Source organism: Aplidium turbinatum, chromosome 6, assembly GCF_918807975.1.
Source record: "Aplidium turbinatum chromosome 6, kaAplTurb1.1, whole genome shotgun sequence".
Lineage (NCBI taxonomy): Eukaryota > Metazoa > Chordata > Ascidiacea > Aplousobranchia > Polyclinidae > Aplidium > Aplidium turbinatum.
The window spans coordinates 31153362-31172866 of NC_137477.1; the positions used below are offsets into that span (position 1 = coordinate 31153362).

General features: G+C 37.9%; 2 protein-coding genes across 3 annotated transcripts; both read left to right on the forward strand.

The window, feature by feature from the left end:
• Window positions 1–242: 242 nt before the first annotated feature.
• Window positions 243–3073, forward strand: LOC145772078 (uncharacterized). Its single transcript, XM_082583895.1, has 3 exons — window positions 243–375; window positions 659–860; window positions 1544–3073. The coding sequence occupies exons 1-3, from the start codon at window positions 331–333 to the stop codon at window positions 1759–1761; spliced, it is 465 nt and encodes a 154-aa protein (XP_082440021.1). The 5' UTR covers window positions 243–330; the 3' UTR covers window positions 1762–3073.
• Window positions 3074–3084: 11 nt separating this feature from the next.
• On the forward strand, window positions 3085–18192 carry LOC145772077 (thioredoxin domain-containing protein 16-like). 2 transcript variants are annotated; one of them, XM_082583892.1, is made up of 20 exons: window positions 3085–3254; window positions 3817–3973; window positions 4382–4456; window positions 5977–6098; window positions 6782–6903; window positions 7208–7330; window positions 8237–8418; window positions 8520–8586; window positions 9206–9365; window positions 9601–9765; window positions 10493–10552; window positions 10822–10996; window positions 12009–12106; window positions 12853–12937; window positions 13212–13356; window positions 14306–14475; window positions 14732–14819; window positions 16514–16610; window positions 17301–17436; window positions 17893–18192. In XM_082583892.1, the coding sequence occupies exons 1-20, from the start codon at window positions 3107–3109 to the stop codon at window positions 17954–17956; spliced, it is 2439 nt and encodes an 812-aa protein (XP_082440018.1). In that variant the 5' UTR covers window positions 3085–3106; the 3' UTR covers window positions 17957–18192. The 2 variants fall into 2 exon arrangements, with proteins under 2 accessions (XP_082440018.1, XP_082440019.1); XM_082583893.1 differs by having other exon boundaries at window positions 8523–8586.
• Window positions 18193–19505: the final 1313 nt, after the last annotated feature.

The following is a 19505-nucleotide window of genomic DNA, read 5'->3' on the forward strand; positions in this document are numbered from 1 at the left end:
TTGTATGCACCACAGATGTGTGTTGCTCTCAGCACTTCACGAAGCAGAGAGTGTTTAGCAATAATATTGATAAATATCCAAAGTTTTTGATTTTTAGTATTGAAGATCTTCAAAACTAAAAAATAAAACAACTCTGTAAATTTGTGGAACTACAAGATTTAGATTTAAAAAGCGATCTTTGCTTAAGTGGCTTTATTCTTTTATCACCTCATTAATTATATACTACATAATTTTTATACAGTCTAGTTTACACTTTCATTGTTTACTTGTAGCCTATAAGTTATTATACCCGATCACAATAAGTTTGTTCTTTTCTAATTAAGCAGCAAAATGCCAAACAATGTGGATTATGTCTTGGCTGTTTCCAAGATTCAGGTAAATGTTTTGCAAATAGTATGATTTGCCGATTGATGTCAGGCATGTTATGAAAAGTTAATAGGTCAAAATGTGATCTGTGGATCTGGTTTTTGTGGCTTTTCTTGTTGAAAGACTCTCATGTTAATTCAAACATATTATTATCACTTATATAAGCCTATTTAATCAGCCCACACACATATTAGTCTTACTAGGAAAAAGAATCACAATTTACAGTTTTTTATCTTACATTTTGAGTGACTTTTTTTGTTACACTGTAAATCTTATTCTGTTGTTGTTGCAGAGTTTCTGGCGTGCTCATAGAACGTGTAAACAGCTTAATGAGGTACACACATGCTATGCTGATGTTATGGAGTCAATTGATGGGCAGCGCCCAACTTATCCTTCTGCTTCCACCATGAAGCTGTCTGTCTTAAAGCGCCCATCTCTGGTGCAGGCTGATAGATGGTGTACGAATCTTGAAGCAACCTCTAGAAATCTTGAAGGTTGTTGTGTAATAATTTATTTCACTTTTCTAATGTTAGTAATATGTACTGGAAATGTATCGTCCATTATTTTAATGCAATCCTCCAAATGAGAATTATTATGATTTTCTTTGTACCGGTACATTGTGGTTTTTAAAGAATAATTTCCAGCTTACAAATTTGTGGGGAGTTGTTAGTTTTGGAAAAGATGTGCATATGCATCAGCGATCAATTGATCGTGCGTGAGAAATAGGCAAATCATGAATATGTACTTACAAAAGCTGGGTATATATATTGATTATTGACTATAATAAAAACTGATGAAGAAAATGTATTGTGCAACATATAATGGTAATAGTCGGATCAATGATTCTAATTTGCCAATAAACATTAACAAGTATTTTGTAAATTTGATTTAAAGCATGCTTCTGGTTTGATAATCGATATTGCCTAACGTTTTTCTTATCTATAGAGCTACGGTCCAGTTCTTTTCTTTAGCAAATTCATCGCAGTGATTTCTGACTTTGTAGAGAATCAATACATTTCCCTAAAAGTGCGTCCATATTAAAAGTGTATTAAGTGGTGTACTATAATTTCTATTTGTGCACATCACAATTATCATAAAATTACAGTCAATTCCAAGTTTAAATTGTATATGTACTAATGTACCCTTTGTACCAGAATGTAACTTTTTTTTTTTGCAGATGATGTTGAAACGGATACTGCAACATCTATTGAAAGTGAAAAATCACACTGTGAATGTACAATTCCTGAAGAAGATCAGGTGGAATCAGCTGAAACGTTGTTAGATGCTAAACAGCATGTTGCAATGGAATTGCTTTGGATACAAATCGCCATTGAAAGTCGTCGAAATTATCTGCAAGTTAAACAAAAGCTTGCTGACAATGATAATAGCAGCTAGGGTTTCTTTTCAATCTAACTGTTACTAATTTTGATAATCCATTTTTCTTTTCTCATATTTCGGCTTCTCTCCAAAAGTTGGAGACTTAGGTTAAGTGGACAAGAAGGAAAGAAAGCCAAGCTTAGTATTCGTCTTCATCTATTCAAATACAGGATGACATAAATTTCTACAGCCAGGACTATCTTATCAGTGTCATAATGTGGTTTGTATTTGCAGTCTTTACAACTTCTGTATTATTTTGCCACATGTTCGCTACCAGACTTATTGTTGTAGCTGTATTCACGATACTCAATACTCATTGTTACCTTGATTTATCGCCACTAAGCATGCACGACAAAAAATTATAATAAATCGGTTAAGTACCAGACTACTGTACTTTCATACCTTTTGATTCTAGTCGCAGCACTCCAGCCGTCCACTACTTTTAGCGTTTTTATATCTTGAAACTTAAAGTAGAAAACGAGTTGTCGTCACCAGAATGAACCTGGCAGATTGTTTGATCAGTCTTATCGCAACTATCGCTATCTATAAACATGTCTTAGATTTCATGCATGTTTTTAAGTACACGCTTTGTTTTTTTTATGTCTTAAAAGTATTCCATCTTAGCTGTTCTGACCTACTTTATTTCTTGGTTCTTTCAAGGTATATTCAAACAGTTCTTTCAAGATTGTGGTTGTATATAATGTTGCATTTAAAACCGCGCCGACCATCGTGGTTGTTTATCTCAACAAATTTATATCCTCGACTGTCACTTCGTGTCTCATATTATTTCTCATAAATTGCTTGGTCTTTTGGTTTCTTTACATTCGCGTCATTGCGCTAAGTGTCATGAAAATAATTGGGAATGCAATATTTGTCACTTTTTAACAGCTTTATCACGTCGTAGAATCTAAAATTGACTTGTGATTTATCGACTAGCATTGTCTTTGTAACAAGTATTAATGTAAATTAGGTCGGAAATTTTGAGAACGTATTTAATATTTTTAGTCTATAAGTTACTCGATTCGAGTGCTTCCTAACCAGTAAACTGCAAACTATTTGAAAACGCTAAATATATTAATTAGGAATTATCTTCTGTTGTTGAGTAAGTACAATCCTGTTACCCCTCTGTCAGATATGAAGTTGTATACGAAGCACTGTGCATAGGCCTAAACGTTAAATCACCAGAAGTGTATGACTTAGCACTTTTAGGATGAATGACCCGTTGTACCACAGTTGGCTGTTCCTTACCATCAACTTGTTTGTTGCTTGTGCTACCATGTATGATTATTGATTATGCTTTGTTTTCATATTTTATTGAGCCTTTATTTTTGCAGAAGTTAAGTAGGTTTTTCACTTTCTGTTCATGGCTTGTCAAATCTATTTTTGGAATGTTGCGCTGTTTCTCAGTTTCGCCACAGCGGCGTCAAGCTTTTCCTTTGTGACTGATGAAACATTAAGTACAGCAATGGATTCTATTGAAAACCTGATCGTTGTCGCTGTCCCTTCTGAAGGTAAGGTTAGAGTCTTGAGACTCTTGATATAAGATTGCTTTTAATGCTTTTTCTCAGGCCTTGCCTCAACCGGATTTCAGTGTTGTTCTCACTACCCCAGATTTCTCTCGACGCCTGGTAAATGTGAACCGTTGGCCATTCTTTTAAACTCCACTAATGTCCTCACTAAGTATTTGAAAGCTGCATATTTTGGAACTATCGGCATTATTGCCACAGCTATTCGTTGAATTTTAATTTGTTTAGTGTATTGTATCGTGTTAGTTTAACGTAAGATGTATACATAATGATATTTTGTTACTTTGTTAGCCCGAAAAGTTTACTGGATTTTCAATTTGGTTAAAATTTTACTCTTCAGAACGGAACCGTATTAATTGTTTTATAATTTTTCCATATTTTATTAGTGCTACTACTATAGACAATGACATGTATGCAGGCTAATAATTACACCCTAATAATCCCCGTCTTTTGGAGCGTCACACTTTATGTAGAAATACGGCTTTGTATCATTATTGTGCACTAAGCTTCAAAATCGTGATTTATTTCATTATCTTTCACTGTGCAGATGTTTCGCCGGATATCAAAACCGCAGTGACATATCTTACGAAGACTACTTCAGATCTAAGTGGAATTGATGTGAAAATCTATATCGTCAATTGTCAGACTTCTCTCTCGGCTGTTTGCAACCAAACAGTGGAGTCAGATAACGTGCGATTTTATCGGTAAACCTACTTATGTTGTTGGTTTTATAGCAATGAGCTACCTAAAACTACGCTACCACCCTGTTCAACATTATTTTAATTAACTAATAACTATCCATCAAAGTTTTTATAAATCGGCTCTCCTGACAGCAAAATCCGTCATTTTTACATTGATTCAATGTCTGCAAACGTTGAATCAGCGTAAAAATGTCCCATCTCTCTTTGTAAATCAAATGAAAGTGATAAAGTTGAACCACGGTTTGGTGGAAAAAGTGGCAATTGAATCTTTCCTATAATATGATCAAGTTTTAGCCATTGCTAAATGTTTTTGCAAAATGGAATACACTTAGGCTACCTCTAGGCTCTGCCTGTAAACATTTGCTACACAGTAACACATGTCGAAATGTAATGAATATTTTGAATTTGCAGAAACGGAGACAAAGTTGCTGGTCTTTCTGCCTCTTCAATCACTTCTTTTCCCAGTATCGAGGATGTAATTTTGAGGTTGTTGACAAAGTTTCTACATTTGTTTGTTATTGTTTCAGTGTATAGTAAGACCATGTCCGTTTGCTTGAACAAGAATTGTAACATCACATTCCGCTAACTAAGCTGTTAGAAGAATTTGAACTTTTTTGGAAAGGCATTCGTGGATGCCTTTCAAAATGGACAAATGAAGACTTCTTCTCACAACTCCTGATAAAACGCACATTTTCTGTGGCCATTTTGAGTGTTGAAAACAATTCCGGCTGGTTTATTGATCTGAGATGATTTTTTGATCAGGTTGCACAAGAATACTTCCAATCGCCTAGTACTTGACATTTTTGGGGTCAACGACCCTGAAATTATATAAAACGATTTGTCATAAGTCGTTTATTCATGAATATACAATAGGCTGTGTACTCTGAAAAATTCGTCATTTTTGGCGCCATTTTGAAAAAAGTCACGGAACTGGGTCAAAAATTTAATTTTGAGTCAATTATTTCATCATATTCGTGCTCAGTGGACAAAGTGGCCATTGAAAACACTCGTTTTGAAAAAATAAATTAATTTGCCCACTTTTAACAATTGGATTGTGCCTAAATATTTTTCCTGCCAGCCCTGTTGAAATCTCGGTCATCAAAATAACACTATTTTGCAAGCTGAACTGTTCGAATATGTGTTTGCTTTGATTGTGACTGCTTGGCCTTCACATGTTCATTACCACCACTAGATGGTGTTGTAACAATAGGGACGCTCCCAAATTCTGTTCTCGTTAATAGGTCCTTTGAAGATGGCTACAATTCTTCCAGCCAGCAGTATTTACAATTTGAAATTTTCCTCGCTCGTACTTAATCTTTTTTCAAATTGGTTTGTAAACTTTTATTCAAACAGAAATAATCTAATTGAAATAGTTGGGTAGAATAACAATATCAACAACTTTATTACCAAGGAAAAGTTTTTACAATGATGTTTAAACGTTTTTAAATATACGTGGCACATCTCAAATTTTGAGGCCCTAGGCTTTAGCCTTTTTAGTCTAATGGTAAATCTGGCACTGCATGGTTGCTCTCGGCGCTTTACAAAGCAGACAATGTCAGTGCAGCATATAGAGGCACAACGAGTGCATTATTATCCTAAATATAATTCCTTTACTAAATGCCAAGCAGAAATAGACTCGGCATCATTTAAAAAAAGAATCAACCGACAACGTGCCTACTGCCTAACTTAGTAACTTATGCTACCAAGCTACCGGGATGCTTCAAATGATAACGGAATAAGATTAAATGTCGAATTATACTTTTCTGATTCATAATCTCGGTCTTCATTGTCCCTTTTCAACCCTGTTAGTTTTTGTTCCGTGCATTGTATGAAGACTTAAACATGCATGTTTACAGTCACAACGCTTGCTTATCACAAAAATACGCAGGCTAGAGTTAAATAATGAAATTAATTTTCAACATCTTGTTGGCCTACAAGTGATAGGCTACTACGATTGTAAAAATATCTATATTCTACTGCTTTAACCACAAACTTTTTTTGAACAGTTCTTTCAAGCCAAAGCACCTCACTGAGATATTGAGTGTTGAGCATTGGAAGGAGGTCATGCGTTCGTGTGCCGGTGTCAGAAACATCGTGTTGTTTTATCCAAAAAAACTTCATTCAAAACGTGCGTTTTGTTACTTTAATTTGTAATTTTTTTACATAATGGATCGTCAACACATAATTGTGTCTCTTACTTTGTAGAAACCTAATTCCTTATTAGTTTATGAGATATTACAATGACGTTGTATGCCAGCTTGATCAACCATGATTTTTCACATAGGTGACGATCCTCGAAATTTATTATGCGGAGACGCAAAGAATGAACAACTTTTATTTTGTCGGTGCAGTAGGCCAAACTAAGTAGCGGGCCATAGCCCTAAGAATGGCCGTAAGCATTTCTTTCTTGAGCAGCTTACTGTTCATAATCTTGAGAGAAATTAAGGGCTATAGTCGAAGAGGCGCCACTTCGCAATCGACGGCATGTTTTGAGTTTCTTGCCAAAGACACAGCCGCATGCTCTTGAGCGGTATCAAACCGGCGCCTTTTCGAACGTCGTTCCACGGCTCTCACCACTCGGCATTGCAGTTGACAAACCTAAGTTAAAGTAGTGTATTCATGAAATGCAATGAGGGAATGTCATTGAGCATTTTTTTTAAGTGAAAACTTTCCATGTCTGCTAGCTCATACCTTGGCCTTGTTAGTTAAAACCTGTAACGTGGAGGAGCCATGTAAGCATTGTAATGGCTCGTCGTTGTTTATATTCTGCCTGAGTTGACCTTGTACAATCTTGGATCTTTGTTCTTCTAGTTTTCCTCTACGCCGTACGAGCATCGATAGGGTACGAAGGTAGGATAGAATTTGCCTTCTCAACCGATCCGGATGTCATATCCCAAATAGCTTTGTCAGATAACGACTGGAATAGTGGAGGGGTGAGCTTCTTATTCTTGCACTTTGTAACTAGTTGATCGCAGACGTACTTCATTGTTCTTTTTATCAATGAGAATTGAAATACTGTACTACTGCTTGCTAGTGTACAATTCTGACCACGTCAGTTTCAAAACTTCAGGAAACCAGAAGACTGCAGTCAAACTAATGTCCGCTTTTAATGGTTAAAGAAAATCCTGAGATAACCAACAAATTGTTTGAGTATTTATATTATGCCCACTATCACTAAGTCTATCATTGCGTTTATCACCTCACTTAGACCCTATCACAATTGTATAAGTGGTTTAGGTTTGGATGTCGCTGTGTGCAGAAGAACCAACGAGTCAAGAATGTCCGACCTTTCCGTATCTTCATCATCTCTTTGAAGAACACCTCAACCGAACCCTACGCTATCTTCTTTCCTCATCACTGGTAGATAGTGGTGTTGCTCAGCATACTTTATTCTTTTTTGACAAGATCTATCGTTTTAATCGCAGTAATTTCCATGTTTGTATCACTAATCCCACTACTACACTCTTGTGCATATATGCCTAAACCCGTGACGACCTTTATACACATGTCATGTTAACGTGCAGCTTGAAATTTGACTAGAGTCTGATCTGTTAGTAACCAAAATCGCTAGTCTAAGTTGATAGTTTGTAGTTAATAAATAAAGTCTTTGTGTATTTTAAGCTACTTTGTGCAATTGTTTTTATATAAGTACTAGATTTTGGCACTTATCCTGGAAATCTAAAATGCGTCTGGCAACGCTTGTAATAGGGAAATATTTTGTCATTTTTTAACGTAAAATTAGGAGTTTTGCAGTGATTTGAGATTCAGTGATATTTTGGCAATCTAGATTTTCAAAACTATCATTTCAAAGAGATATAAATGAAATTTAGCTTAGAGTTCAAAATTGAAATTACATCGACCTCCAGTCAGTCCTTTTGCTCGCACGTTGGCAGGGCCTGTGTATATTGATTGCTATTAGTATTTTACAGCATGTACTACAGGTCATACTTTAATATGCTTTTCTTTTTTGCAATCAGTGGTAAAGGAAACTTTATGACAATAAAAATCAGAGAATTTGCTCAAAAAATGTTTTATATTGTTTGCAATTGTGAACATAATTTAACACGCTTGGTCCGAAAGAATGTACTGTGTTAGGTTTTTTGCGTAAAGTAATTCAATTTGAAAAATTTCCGCTTGTTGTACGTCTTTGGCAGTACTTGTGACATAACACTCGCAATTGTGACATATTTTGATTGTGATAATAATTGTGATACTTTTGACGTGCAAACAACTTTGAACGTGATGTTGTGATTGACGCACACTCAGGTAATCTCATCCACCGATGACCCTGTTGACGCTCTCGCGACTACTTACCAACGCGCCATGGACGAACAATATGACCTCATATTGTTGATCGCCGGCGCAGAAAAGCGCAAGAAAGTTAAAGCTATTGCTCGGACTGCATGTGGTCTCACAATGGGGAAGGCACGATGCTTCGTCGCTCATGAGTTAGTACAACCACAATTCTGTTGCATTTGTGAAGTAATTTATATCAAACATTTCATCAAGATACTTTCTCCATTACCAAACTTATCTCTTGTTTGCTTAGAAGCTCCAAGACAAAAGAAGCAGCCGTCAAACCTAACCGTATTCATTTGACGGTGCTAGCTTTTGAGGTAAGTTGTTTTAAACCAGTCGATAGCTACCGGTTGAATATCGTCTCTATCCACTAATTGATGCCATGTTTTAAATCTGTTTCCAGCTTACGCCCAATGCATGGCAACCCGGTAGTGGTCAAACACATCTGAAAGTAGATCGTATATTTCCATACGTTACGTATTGCAACTCTCGTTTAGTCTAACTTCGTTCTGTAGGTTTTTTTCATCACAACCCTTTGCAACATTTTGTATATACCTTGGTTTGAAAAAATAGATGACATTAACCTAGGTTTTTGCCAAGTTTTGACTTCTACCAACTTCTCGTGTGGTGAGTAGACCATCGCTTCACAATGATGGCGGTTTTAAAGCAAATGTTCTTGATCACTTTGAGAAAACGAAATCGTCTTCTGTTCGAGAACGTTGGTATCTAAACGTCATGTGATCGCAATTACTACATGCATTTGCTATCTCATTGTCAGTGGCCTCAATTCATAAGCGTTATCGTATCATGATTCAAACTAACATCCCAGATAAGAAAATCCGTCATTTTTATATTGATTCAACGTGCGTACGTTCAAAATACGGCTTTTGCTCTCTTGGTACCCATCAGCCAATCACCTGACGCTCTTGTTCGCAGGGTCATGATAAAGACATTGAAGTTGGCAATCTTGCGTCAGAGTCAGGCATTGAAGTTTATCATCACTGGGAGAGGTTAGTCTCGATGAGGGAGAGGAAGCATGGAAGGTACGACTTTGAGAACCTTTCTGAAGATGATGATTATCAAGAAATCATAGATGGTCAGTTCTGGTTTTTGTTCGAACACTGAACTAACCCAAACAACAAAATCCGTCATTTTTACATTGTCTGCAGACGTTGAATCAGTGTAAAAATGACTGGTTTTGCTATCTTGGGAAGTACAACAAGCGCCAGAAATTATCAACGTCTGCAGACGTTGAGCCAATGCAAAAAAACAACTGATTTGCTGTCTGGGGCAGTCCTGCCAAATGTTTAAAATACTCCACTTGTGCGCAGCGAACGACGTTCAAGACGACCCAGTGGCTTTCGCTGTCCATCACAATAAAGCTCTTCGTGATCTCTGCCTTTTCAACCGCAAGGTCATGACCCACCTCACTGACGTCACGTACGATGACGTCATCAAAGGAGGACGTTATGCTGTCGTACTCTTCACGCTGGAATGTGAGTGCGCTACTTTATTACACTCTGTCTTGGTCTAGAAAGTAGCGTGAGAGTAAAAGCGGGTAGTTGTGTTCATGCCATTATACACTGTCAAATGTGTGCTTAGGATGGGACTCTAAAGTAGGCTATTTGAAACATGTCAGTTTACAGTATGTTGTTTCGTGTTGCTATTGTTGCGCCAAAGTCTAGTTCGGAATGCCATACCGGGAGCGTTTACGGTTTATTCGCCTTCAGAGAAAATACAAACTTTTGTAGTTTCGACAAGAAATTATCCCTTTTCATGCAATAGTTGTATCGTTCACCTGATCCACTCTCTGCAAATGTTGCCAATTTTACATTATTTCAACGATTAACAACGTCGCTAGTCGTTGAAATGATGTAAAATTTACTGACTGGGGCTTTTAATTCGCGACATTAAAGTATCTTGGTATAGTTTCTATTTTGTTTTTTTTGATCTACACTTGAAATTTTTTTCATAAGTTCTTGCTTCCACGACCATTTTTCAGTTAGCTATGGCACCTACCCGAGCAAAGCAAAGCGGGCTGGTTTTATTCTGTTTTATGCTGTTTTATTCTGTAAATCACCGGAACTTGACCTTTCCTGGTACCTGCTTGTTATGTTCGGCACAAAATTTGCTAAAAGCGTTACAAGGTTTATCCTTTTCGCTAAGAGACAGCTTGACAAACTCTCTAGAGTTGGTCGCATATCTAACATACAATCCTTGCAGTTAACGCCAAGTCACTTGCCGTCTACTCGACTTTCGTTCAAATTCATCAAAATCTCAAAGGTAAGGTTTTTTTGGACCCTATCTTTAAGGTATCGCTGAAGTAGGTGCAACCGCATGCTAGTCGTATCAACCATATCCTTTGTGTATCTTGACTTGGAGTGAGACTGCCCATCGGGCAGTCTTCATTGGGCAGTGCCCAACGTGGTCCGTGTGTATCTGTTTATTATTTTGTTTTAGTTTCAGATTTCACTTCTCGTAGGTTTTGATCTTAATGTTGTAAATGTTTTCTCTTCAACGCAGCGATAGTATGAACATTTCTTGTGTTTTAGACAGAGGTAACCCTCTTCCATTGTATCGTGTGGAGTGCTTTGACTGGCCCGACGTGTGCGACAAGGCTGGGTTCACAACCTACCCCCAAATGATGATTTGCGGAGGCGGAAGGGAAACTCCCTTACAATACGATGGGGTATGGAGCGAGGAGATGATGCTGAAGACCATTGTGATGTAAGTTCATGTCTTGTTCGGTGTTTGTACAATTCAAAGCTTGCAGTGTTTTTACTAAATGTTTAAGGAAACTGGGTATAACTCGAGATAGAGCTTCATGTTGGCTTCCACTGTTGGATGATAGTTTAGTTTCCGTTATTTGTGGCTCATGCTTTAGTGCAAATACGTCAATGCGTCTTTGCCAGCGACACTGAACTTATACCCAATCATTGATACGTCAATTCGATTCCAGTGTGGCTTGGAAGCTGAATTCTATGTTTAAAGATTGCGCTACCAACGCCCTATGTTTAAAGATTGCGCTACCAACGCCCTATGTTTAAAGATTGCGCTACCAACGCCCTATGGAAAACTAACGCTTGTCGACGATATATGCGACGGAAAGTTTTAAATAAAAGTTAAAGAAAGTTCCTTGTGTTGAGACGCTCTTTGCAATCTGCTTTCCGTTTAAGGAAAACTTTTGTAAAGAGGAAGAAGCTTTCCATTTAATTTCTAACCCGTCGCTTCATTGTTCGGTTGTGGTAATGTAAAGTGACACCGATGGACGTGCGGTGTCAGTTTGCTGCTTTGTGAACGATTTTATTGCAGCGATCTATGCATTGAAACTCGGTTGGAATGTCGCACGGATTTCCTTCCTCATTGGAAGTCGTAGCATGTTTTGTATCTCAGTTACGCTTCAGGATAAAATTTATAAACTTTAGACATCTATAACAAGGAGTTGGCTTGGCTATAGTTGTTCACATGTTACTTGTATTTTTGTGATTTGTAGATACTTGCAAGGGATAAATTTATAGTTCCTAAACCTCAAAAATTGCCGTTAAATAAAACTTTGTGGAAGTTTGTGCGAGAAAATTTGGAAAAGCATAGCTTCTGCTTCTGGAGTTTTCCAAAAACAACATTTATTACATTTCAAGCTCCTTATTCTGCTTACTTTAAGAACGGTATTGGTGTGGCTTCGTATCTGTTCATTGGTTGATTTTTGGTAGTTTTGCGTCATATTGTGATTACACACCAGGCATTCAGTCACGTGGCCTGTTGTCGTCCAATCAGAAGACGAACTGAAAAGTTTCTCTGGTGTAGACGTCATATACGGAATGGCTCTCAGTGAGGAAGGTTGGTATATTCCTTGTATTTAGTGAGACATCCGTGTTGTCAATAATGGTTCGCTTTTCGAGATGTTTCTTAAATGTACTGGGTCAACGCTTTTAAATCAGTCTAGTACCGGCTCCTGGTGAACAACATAGCCAATTTGATGGGCACTTAGACGCTAAAATATTATAAAAAGCAAATATGTATGCAAGTATTAATTTCACATAGTGATTTTACCTTCTAAATGACGCCACAATGACTTAAACATTTTTTCATAAATTACGGCAGCCTACTGATCATGACATAAATCTACACGTAGTTTTCGTTTCAATGTGATTTGTGTATTTAAGCAGCGATTGGTGATAAACTGAGAAAGTTCAAAAAAGCAAGATTTTTTAGCAAATATTTAGTTCAGTTTTGTATAGAATTTGTTTGTAAGGTTACGAAATTAAATGTTGTTTACATAATTCAGTTTAAGTCAAAGCACTGTCAAAATAGGCCCATTGAACATGCAAAATTGTTGCTGTGTATTGATTGAAGCGTCTTACTTTTTGAGACCGCTGTGCTTGTTGTTTATGATCCATGTGTTCCATCAGCCGCATTAGCTTTGATAGTTTCAGCTTTTTCGTGATTCACAAGAATCACAAACATACGCACTGCTTTAGGTGGTCAGTGCTAGTTTTTTTGGCATTTTTATTGAAGTAATAAAGCCCGTTTCAATGTTGCCAGAAACGCACGGTTTGTGTCAAACGATCAAGTTTTATGTTTAGGAGAAGTGATATTTAGAGAAGCTGCCGCAAAGTTGGAAGGAAAGTTTGCTTTCATCATCACACGTGGTGGTGCCTCTGAAGCCTTGTAAGTTTACACTTATGAAGTTTCTTAAAACTATTTCTCATAATCTGATTGAGTAAAAGAAAGTGATTGACGTAAAAGTGATTGGCCACGTCTGTGATCGATGTGATGAACTGATGATGTGCTTTAAGTTGCAATCTAGAAGCGGACAAGGACAATTTACGAAATTCTAAAGGTTGACAATTTATGCATCAAAGGTTTCCGTTATGTTTCGATGTTTGCATGCTTTGATGTGTGTCGCGTTTCCAGCGTTTTCCATGTGTCTCGTTCCCCGCAGATCTTCTTTAGGGAGAATCGATGTCGATGGCAGCAACATTCTCGTCGCTTTCTGCAAGAATAGTTTCCTGTCACCCAGCGGCCGTTTTTTGACGTTTGATGACGTCATTTCCTTTGTCGACTCTTCCTTTGCTGAAAAACCTGTGGTGAGTGTGATGTTATATTATTTCAAGTGACGTTTGCTCACTGGTGTTGGACGCTATGGTGCAGACATGTTGCGCTGGGGCTTGGCAGAGAGTGCTGCTTGTGAGTGTGGTGAAATGCAGACGGCAGCGCACATTATCAAGGATTGCCGGCTATACAGACCACCTCATGGTACGGAAGGCCTAGTTTCCATCGATGACGACACCAGGCAGTGGCTAACCAACGGATGCCCTGACATATAGCGACAACACGAGAGAAGAAGTGACGTTAGTTCCGCTTTCTCTCTTGCACAGCGATTTCAAACGTATGACCCATACCGCTCGAAGTAGATCATACGTGGACGGTGGACAGTGGACACCATAGCACTAAACTTACCAACAAGACATAGTCTTCGTTTTGATGAACCAATACTTTGGCCAAGAAAAGTCGATCATTTAAGTGGGGCACCTACTGTCGTGTCTTGCACCGACTAGAAGTAGGAATTACAGAAATTATTGTTGGGTGGAATTTGCAGTCAATGATTAGTGACGTTTTATGGCAAAACAATTCCGGGTTGTCATCAACATTCATGGTATTGTTGAGTAACTGTGGAAGAAGTTTGAGAGCCAATCCACAAAAGAACAAGTATTATTTGCAAAGGCAACAGTAGTTCACGTTTGGACAGTGAGGTTATCTGTCTTCATGAGACCTCACCGTATGTTCAGTCGGTGTGTACGCTTCTTTTTGAAATTGTGACAATTTAATTTCAAACTAAAAGTTAAACTCACTTAACCTAGCCCTAGCCTCATCTATAAACGTAAAGTGAGACTCGGTCGAACGGATGGCGATGATTATCACTTACATCATAGATCCCATTGTTATGGAAACATTGTACTTTTCAATCTGCTTCGTCTCTCTTGCTTTGTAACAAGTTGCGTTGGACTAAAATTTTAACTTTTGTTTAACCTCCAGAAGGAACTCACCATCTACAACTTCCACGAAGCCGCTTCCTCCAAGCCTCTCTTCTTACAATTTAAAAACGTCACGAACTCGTCACCGCGTTCTGATGAGCATCTCTATGACGTCATGTCGGCCGTGCAGGCGCGGTACAAAGAGAAAGCCAGCTTCATGTGGATGGATGGGTGAGTGGGTGGATAGGGCGATGGCCGTCAAGAGTTTTAAAACTGTGCAGTGCAGGACTTTCGCAACTTATTTGTCCTGAAGTGTATTTAATTCAACTTCAAATGCAACTATATTTGTGTGTCCAAAATGCCCCGAGCTGCTCCATTTAGGCTAAAAACTTTGTCACTTATTTTAGAGTGACAAGTATTCAGAAAACTAGTTTTTGAAAGTCAATGAATATTTATTAACAGATTACTCATGTTCATAACCTTACAGGTCTGCAAATAGTGCAGGGGAGTATGTCCTGTATTTGCACTCCGGAGAGAACCCGACGCATACATCTGTGTCTTACATGAACGTAAATGTAAGTTGCAACTAATTGTACTGCTCTGGCTCCATGTGTTTAGCCAGTTAAGCTCACCAACAAAGTTTTATGTTGGTGTTAGTGGCGCGTTGAGATGTTAAAGTTGTTTTTGATGGTTTATGGCGTTTTTGAAGTGGCATCTACTTTTGCCTTTACTGTGGGTGGAGTCTGTGGTGCTTTTTGCATTCTGAATTTTTGTACGTATATGATTTTTGTTTTCAGCGCATGGCAAAGCAAATTAACGTGCTAAACGACGATAAAAGATTTTGTATCTTGTGTCGTGAAGCTTTCGAAATACAATGGTTTTGTTTTAAACAGACAACTTTTCATGACGAGCAGGAAAAGTTTTTACAACTTTTCCAATTCCTGTTGTATCACTTTTTTGTTGCCACACAAACGATTTCTTGGCTTGTCACAAGACTACGTCTTCGTTATGACGCACGTCAACGTGAATGAAGATTACAGGCGTAGAGTTTTAGAAATTACTGGGGGTGCAGTTATCTCAGAATATCACACGCATAAACATCAAATAACAGGGGTCCCACTCGACATACAATCATAAAAAATCATAAAATTTCGCTTAATTTGGAAAAATTTTTATCTGGCGAAATGTTTTCTAACATTAAGTCACGGTAATGCCAGTCCTGAAAGAGGTTTCTCCATTAATAAACATTTGATTGATTCACATAGAAGTTCTCTAAAAGAAATCACAATTGTTGCACTGAGAATGGTGAAAGATGAACTAAATCGGTATGATGAGGAGGTAAACTTCCCCATTAACAGAACACTAGTTTCAGAAGTGAAGGGTGCTTGTGCAAAGTATATGACTGACTTTGAGCAGAAAAGAGCTCTGGAAGAAAAATTGAGAAAAGAGAAAGTGCTCAGGCTACTGTTGAAGCCAACAATATGGCAGAAAAACAAAAGGGAATCGAAAAAATTGAAGATGAAATTTAAAAAACTGAAGCAAGCATTGAAGCTGCTCATGAAATTATTGGAGATGGGCATGCAAAGCTTCAGGAGGCATTGTCTTCTATGTGAAACAAAGCGTTGGATCGGAAATTTCTTCAAGCAGCTAAAGCAAGAATTGACATCAGCTAAAGCAAGAATCGAAAATCATAAAAAAAGCATAAAATTTTGATGAAAAATCATAAAAAAATTATAAAATAACCAAAAAAAATCATAAATTTTTTGACTTTTTTGGCATAAAATCATAAAAAAAATAGAAAAATCTTGAGTGGGACCCCTGAAAACAGCGAAACAAACTAACATGCAACATTCAACCACAAAACGTATTTTTTTCGAATTGATGTTTTCGAGATAAATTCTGTGATCAGCTTTTCTCATTGAAGATGATTCTCATCCTCATGCGCTACTGCATGTATACTGGCCACTAGTGGTTGCTGATAACCTTGACGTGTTCTGTCACTTCTCGTTAGTCTTCTGGTAGTTTGACCAACCTTACAAGCCGTTGTTTTATTGCCGAATATAATATCAAAAATAGAATGAGCTTGATCCCAAAATGCTGAAGTTAAACTCCTAAACCACGAGGTTGCCTTCCCTGTTTTCAACTTCGTTATAGTCGTTGAACTCGCAATACTGGGAACAAGAGACGTTAAATCGTATAAATAGATAGATGGCCAAGCGCTTCTACTAGTTGTTTCCACAATCCAGTAATTTTTTCCACTTTTACACAGGGAGAGGTTTCCTTCAAGTCTTTCACACCGGAAGTCGACGAAGCGGAAATGGCGCAGTGGATCGACGATTGCTTAACTGAAAAGTCGCCGATATCGTGTAAGTTGAGACTTATGCCTAGTCTATGACTCTGACCGAAACGGTTACGTCGTTTTGACGCCATATAACCAGGGATTTATATAAGTAAGGGATGTTAACTACCAGACTAGCGAACGGTATTGTATGCAAAAGTGTTGCTGAAGGTTTTTCGAAATTTTGGTGGAATTGGTATTTTACGCAAAGCTGTCACAATAATATGAAGCATTTTTATTATCCACTCATCAAACCATCATAATGTTTTGCAAATTTAACCTCTCCTACGCATAAAAAGTAATCTCCTGAAAAATACTACAAGCTTTAACGCTTAAAACATGAAGCTCTGCATTCCTGAGTTGAATTTTAAGTTTCCTAAGTTGTTTTTTGTTCTAAAATGCTTAGTAAAGATATATTCTAAACCTGTATGTTTTATGCGCTAATTCACAATCTTATTGCAAAGTAACATAATTACAAATTGCTTTAAATCATTTTTTGCAGCTTTAAACTTCAGGTTAGTTTTAAACGGGCAAGCTTTGGGCAACCACTACTCTTTAAAAATGCCAAAAAAATAGTTTTTCTAAAAATAAATTTAAAATATCTGGCAGCACTTTAGCCTTTACGTGTCAGAAACCGTAGCCTAGTCGATCAGCCCGTAATTCTATGAATCCCTGCATATAAAGTAATTTTCCGTCACAATACGTTTTCCTTGGACAGTCACAAAGATCGACATGGACTGGTCGCCTCGGTTGCCAGGGCACGACTATCTGCGCTACATGAAAGAGGATGGGATGCTCAAAGATACGGATCTCCCAAGTAAACGAAAAATCCCTTCAAATGATGCAATTCACAGGTTAGAATAAGATCAACACAAAGTTGCTGTTGAACCACCAAGTCATAAGGTTTCGGGAAATGAACAAAAATTTACTTTTTTCGTTTTCCAGCAGTTCTTGCTGGCATTGTGGTTGCTCTCTAATTCATTCTTCTCCATCGATCTCGATTTCTTTTTTTTAATTCCGCTCATCTCCACAACATTTTTCCGCCTCTAGTTTTGACTCGCAGTCAGCGTACTTTAGTCATCCACTTTTTCACTATATTAACATCTTTCTTCCATTTTCTCAAATCTTGTTAATATATTATGGTTAAAGTCCAATGCTTATAAAGTTTTTCAATATTATCGCATAACTTACCCAATGCGAGTTTTTATTTGTCCAGCCGTATGTCTAATAACTCTTTTGTAGATATGTGATTATTATATGTCCGGTGAAAGTAGGCTACTCATCTGAAGTAATTTCACTCTTATTTATAGGATGGGACTCGCTGACAAAGTTCAAGATCCAAATCCGAGTGAAGTAGTTCACACTGAGTTGTGAGGCCTTTTCGTAACTTGGAGCTGGTATACAAGTCCCCCCCCCCTTGTATACCAGCTCCCGTAATTTTGCTATTGAGATTATTGTCAGAACAAACTACACCACTGCTTTATGATGTTTTTATATATTTATACGAGAATCTCTTCACCTGCTATGAGATAATGTTTTACCGCATGTGATTAGGCGGCTTGAAATAAATCACTGTTTCCGAAGAAATTGTTGTGTGGCAGACAGTAGCGTATTTAGGGGGAGGATAAAGGGCGATGGCCCCTCCTAATGATCAGGTAAAAAAATAAAAATTTTGCAAAAAGAAAAAGTTATGATGCAATTATGAATGTTAAAAGTTGCGCAACTGTGTTGCAAGACCAAAGGGGCGATCTTCTTCTTCATCGTGTGTCAAAGCGGTTGAGGCATCGCCAATACTTCCACGGTTTACGCTTTCCGGGAGGAAAACCCTCCATGGGTATTGGGTATGGGCTCCATATTGGCCAATGTCGGTCCGGCTGCCAGGCCCTCCTATCATAGGGGCGATAATAGGCTTTTTCACCAACTTTTTGGCAAGGCTTTGCTCAGTTTTTGGCGAAGAAATCCGAATGCCCCGGAGAGCACCTAAACAACAACATCGACCTAACATCTTGCGCGAAAGAAAAAAAAAATCTGAAACTGCGGAGATCTAATTCAAACGAACAGTTTTTCTTCCTTTTCTTGACAATTGCATGGCACAAATTCACGAGAGATTCAATGAGCACTGCTCGCTAGCTTTTAAAGTCTGCACACTTCTGCCTTCATTGATTCATGAAGATGAGAACTGCCCGATCGACGCGATTTTCAACTTCTGCCATGAAATGCTGGATGTTGAACCAAGCAATTGCTTTGCAGCTACTATTGAATTGCGAAGATGGAGAGCGAATTGGCTTGCAGTTTCTGTGGATAAACGACCTGCGACTCTTGTGGGTGCGTGTCAAGCTGCAGAACAACTCGGCACTTATCCGATTATCCATAAATTACTTCGAATCTTTGCTACGCTTCCAGTTGCAACTGCCTACAATGAGCGATGTTTCAGTTCACTACAGTAGCCTACCTAAAAAATTATTACCGCACGACCATGACCGAGCCACGTTTGGATGGTTTAGCTCAGATGTGTTTAAACAAGGATATTGTACTCGAGTATGATGCAGTCATTGACATATTTGCCAAGCGCAGCCATCGCATTAAACTGTAAATTGTCATTGCGAATCGTCGAGAATATTCAAAAGTACTCGAGGTCGGAAGGACTAACTTACTGTTTATGTTCTGAAGTGTTTGATATGTTTTGTTGGTTCATTGATTGGAGCAGTAACTTACTTCTGCGGATTCACTCTTGATTTTGGACCCCCTTTCTGTCGGTATTCTGACGGTTTCTGTTAACCCCTCCCCCCGTTCTGACGTATCATATGACATTTTTGTATACCCTCACTATTTAAAGGGTTAAACAAGTCTAATTTTAACCCAAGTAGAAAAAATGTGAACCAATTAACAGCCATTTTCACCAAATTTAAGCTTTCTGTGCACT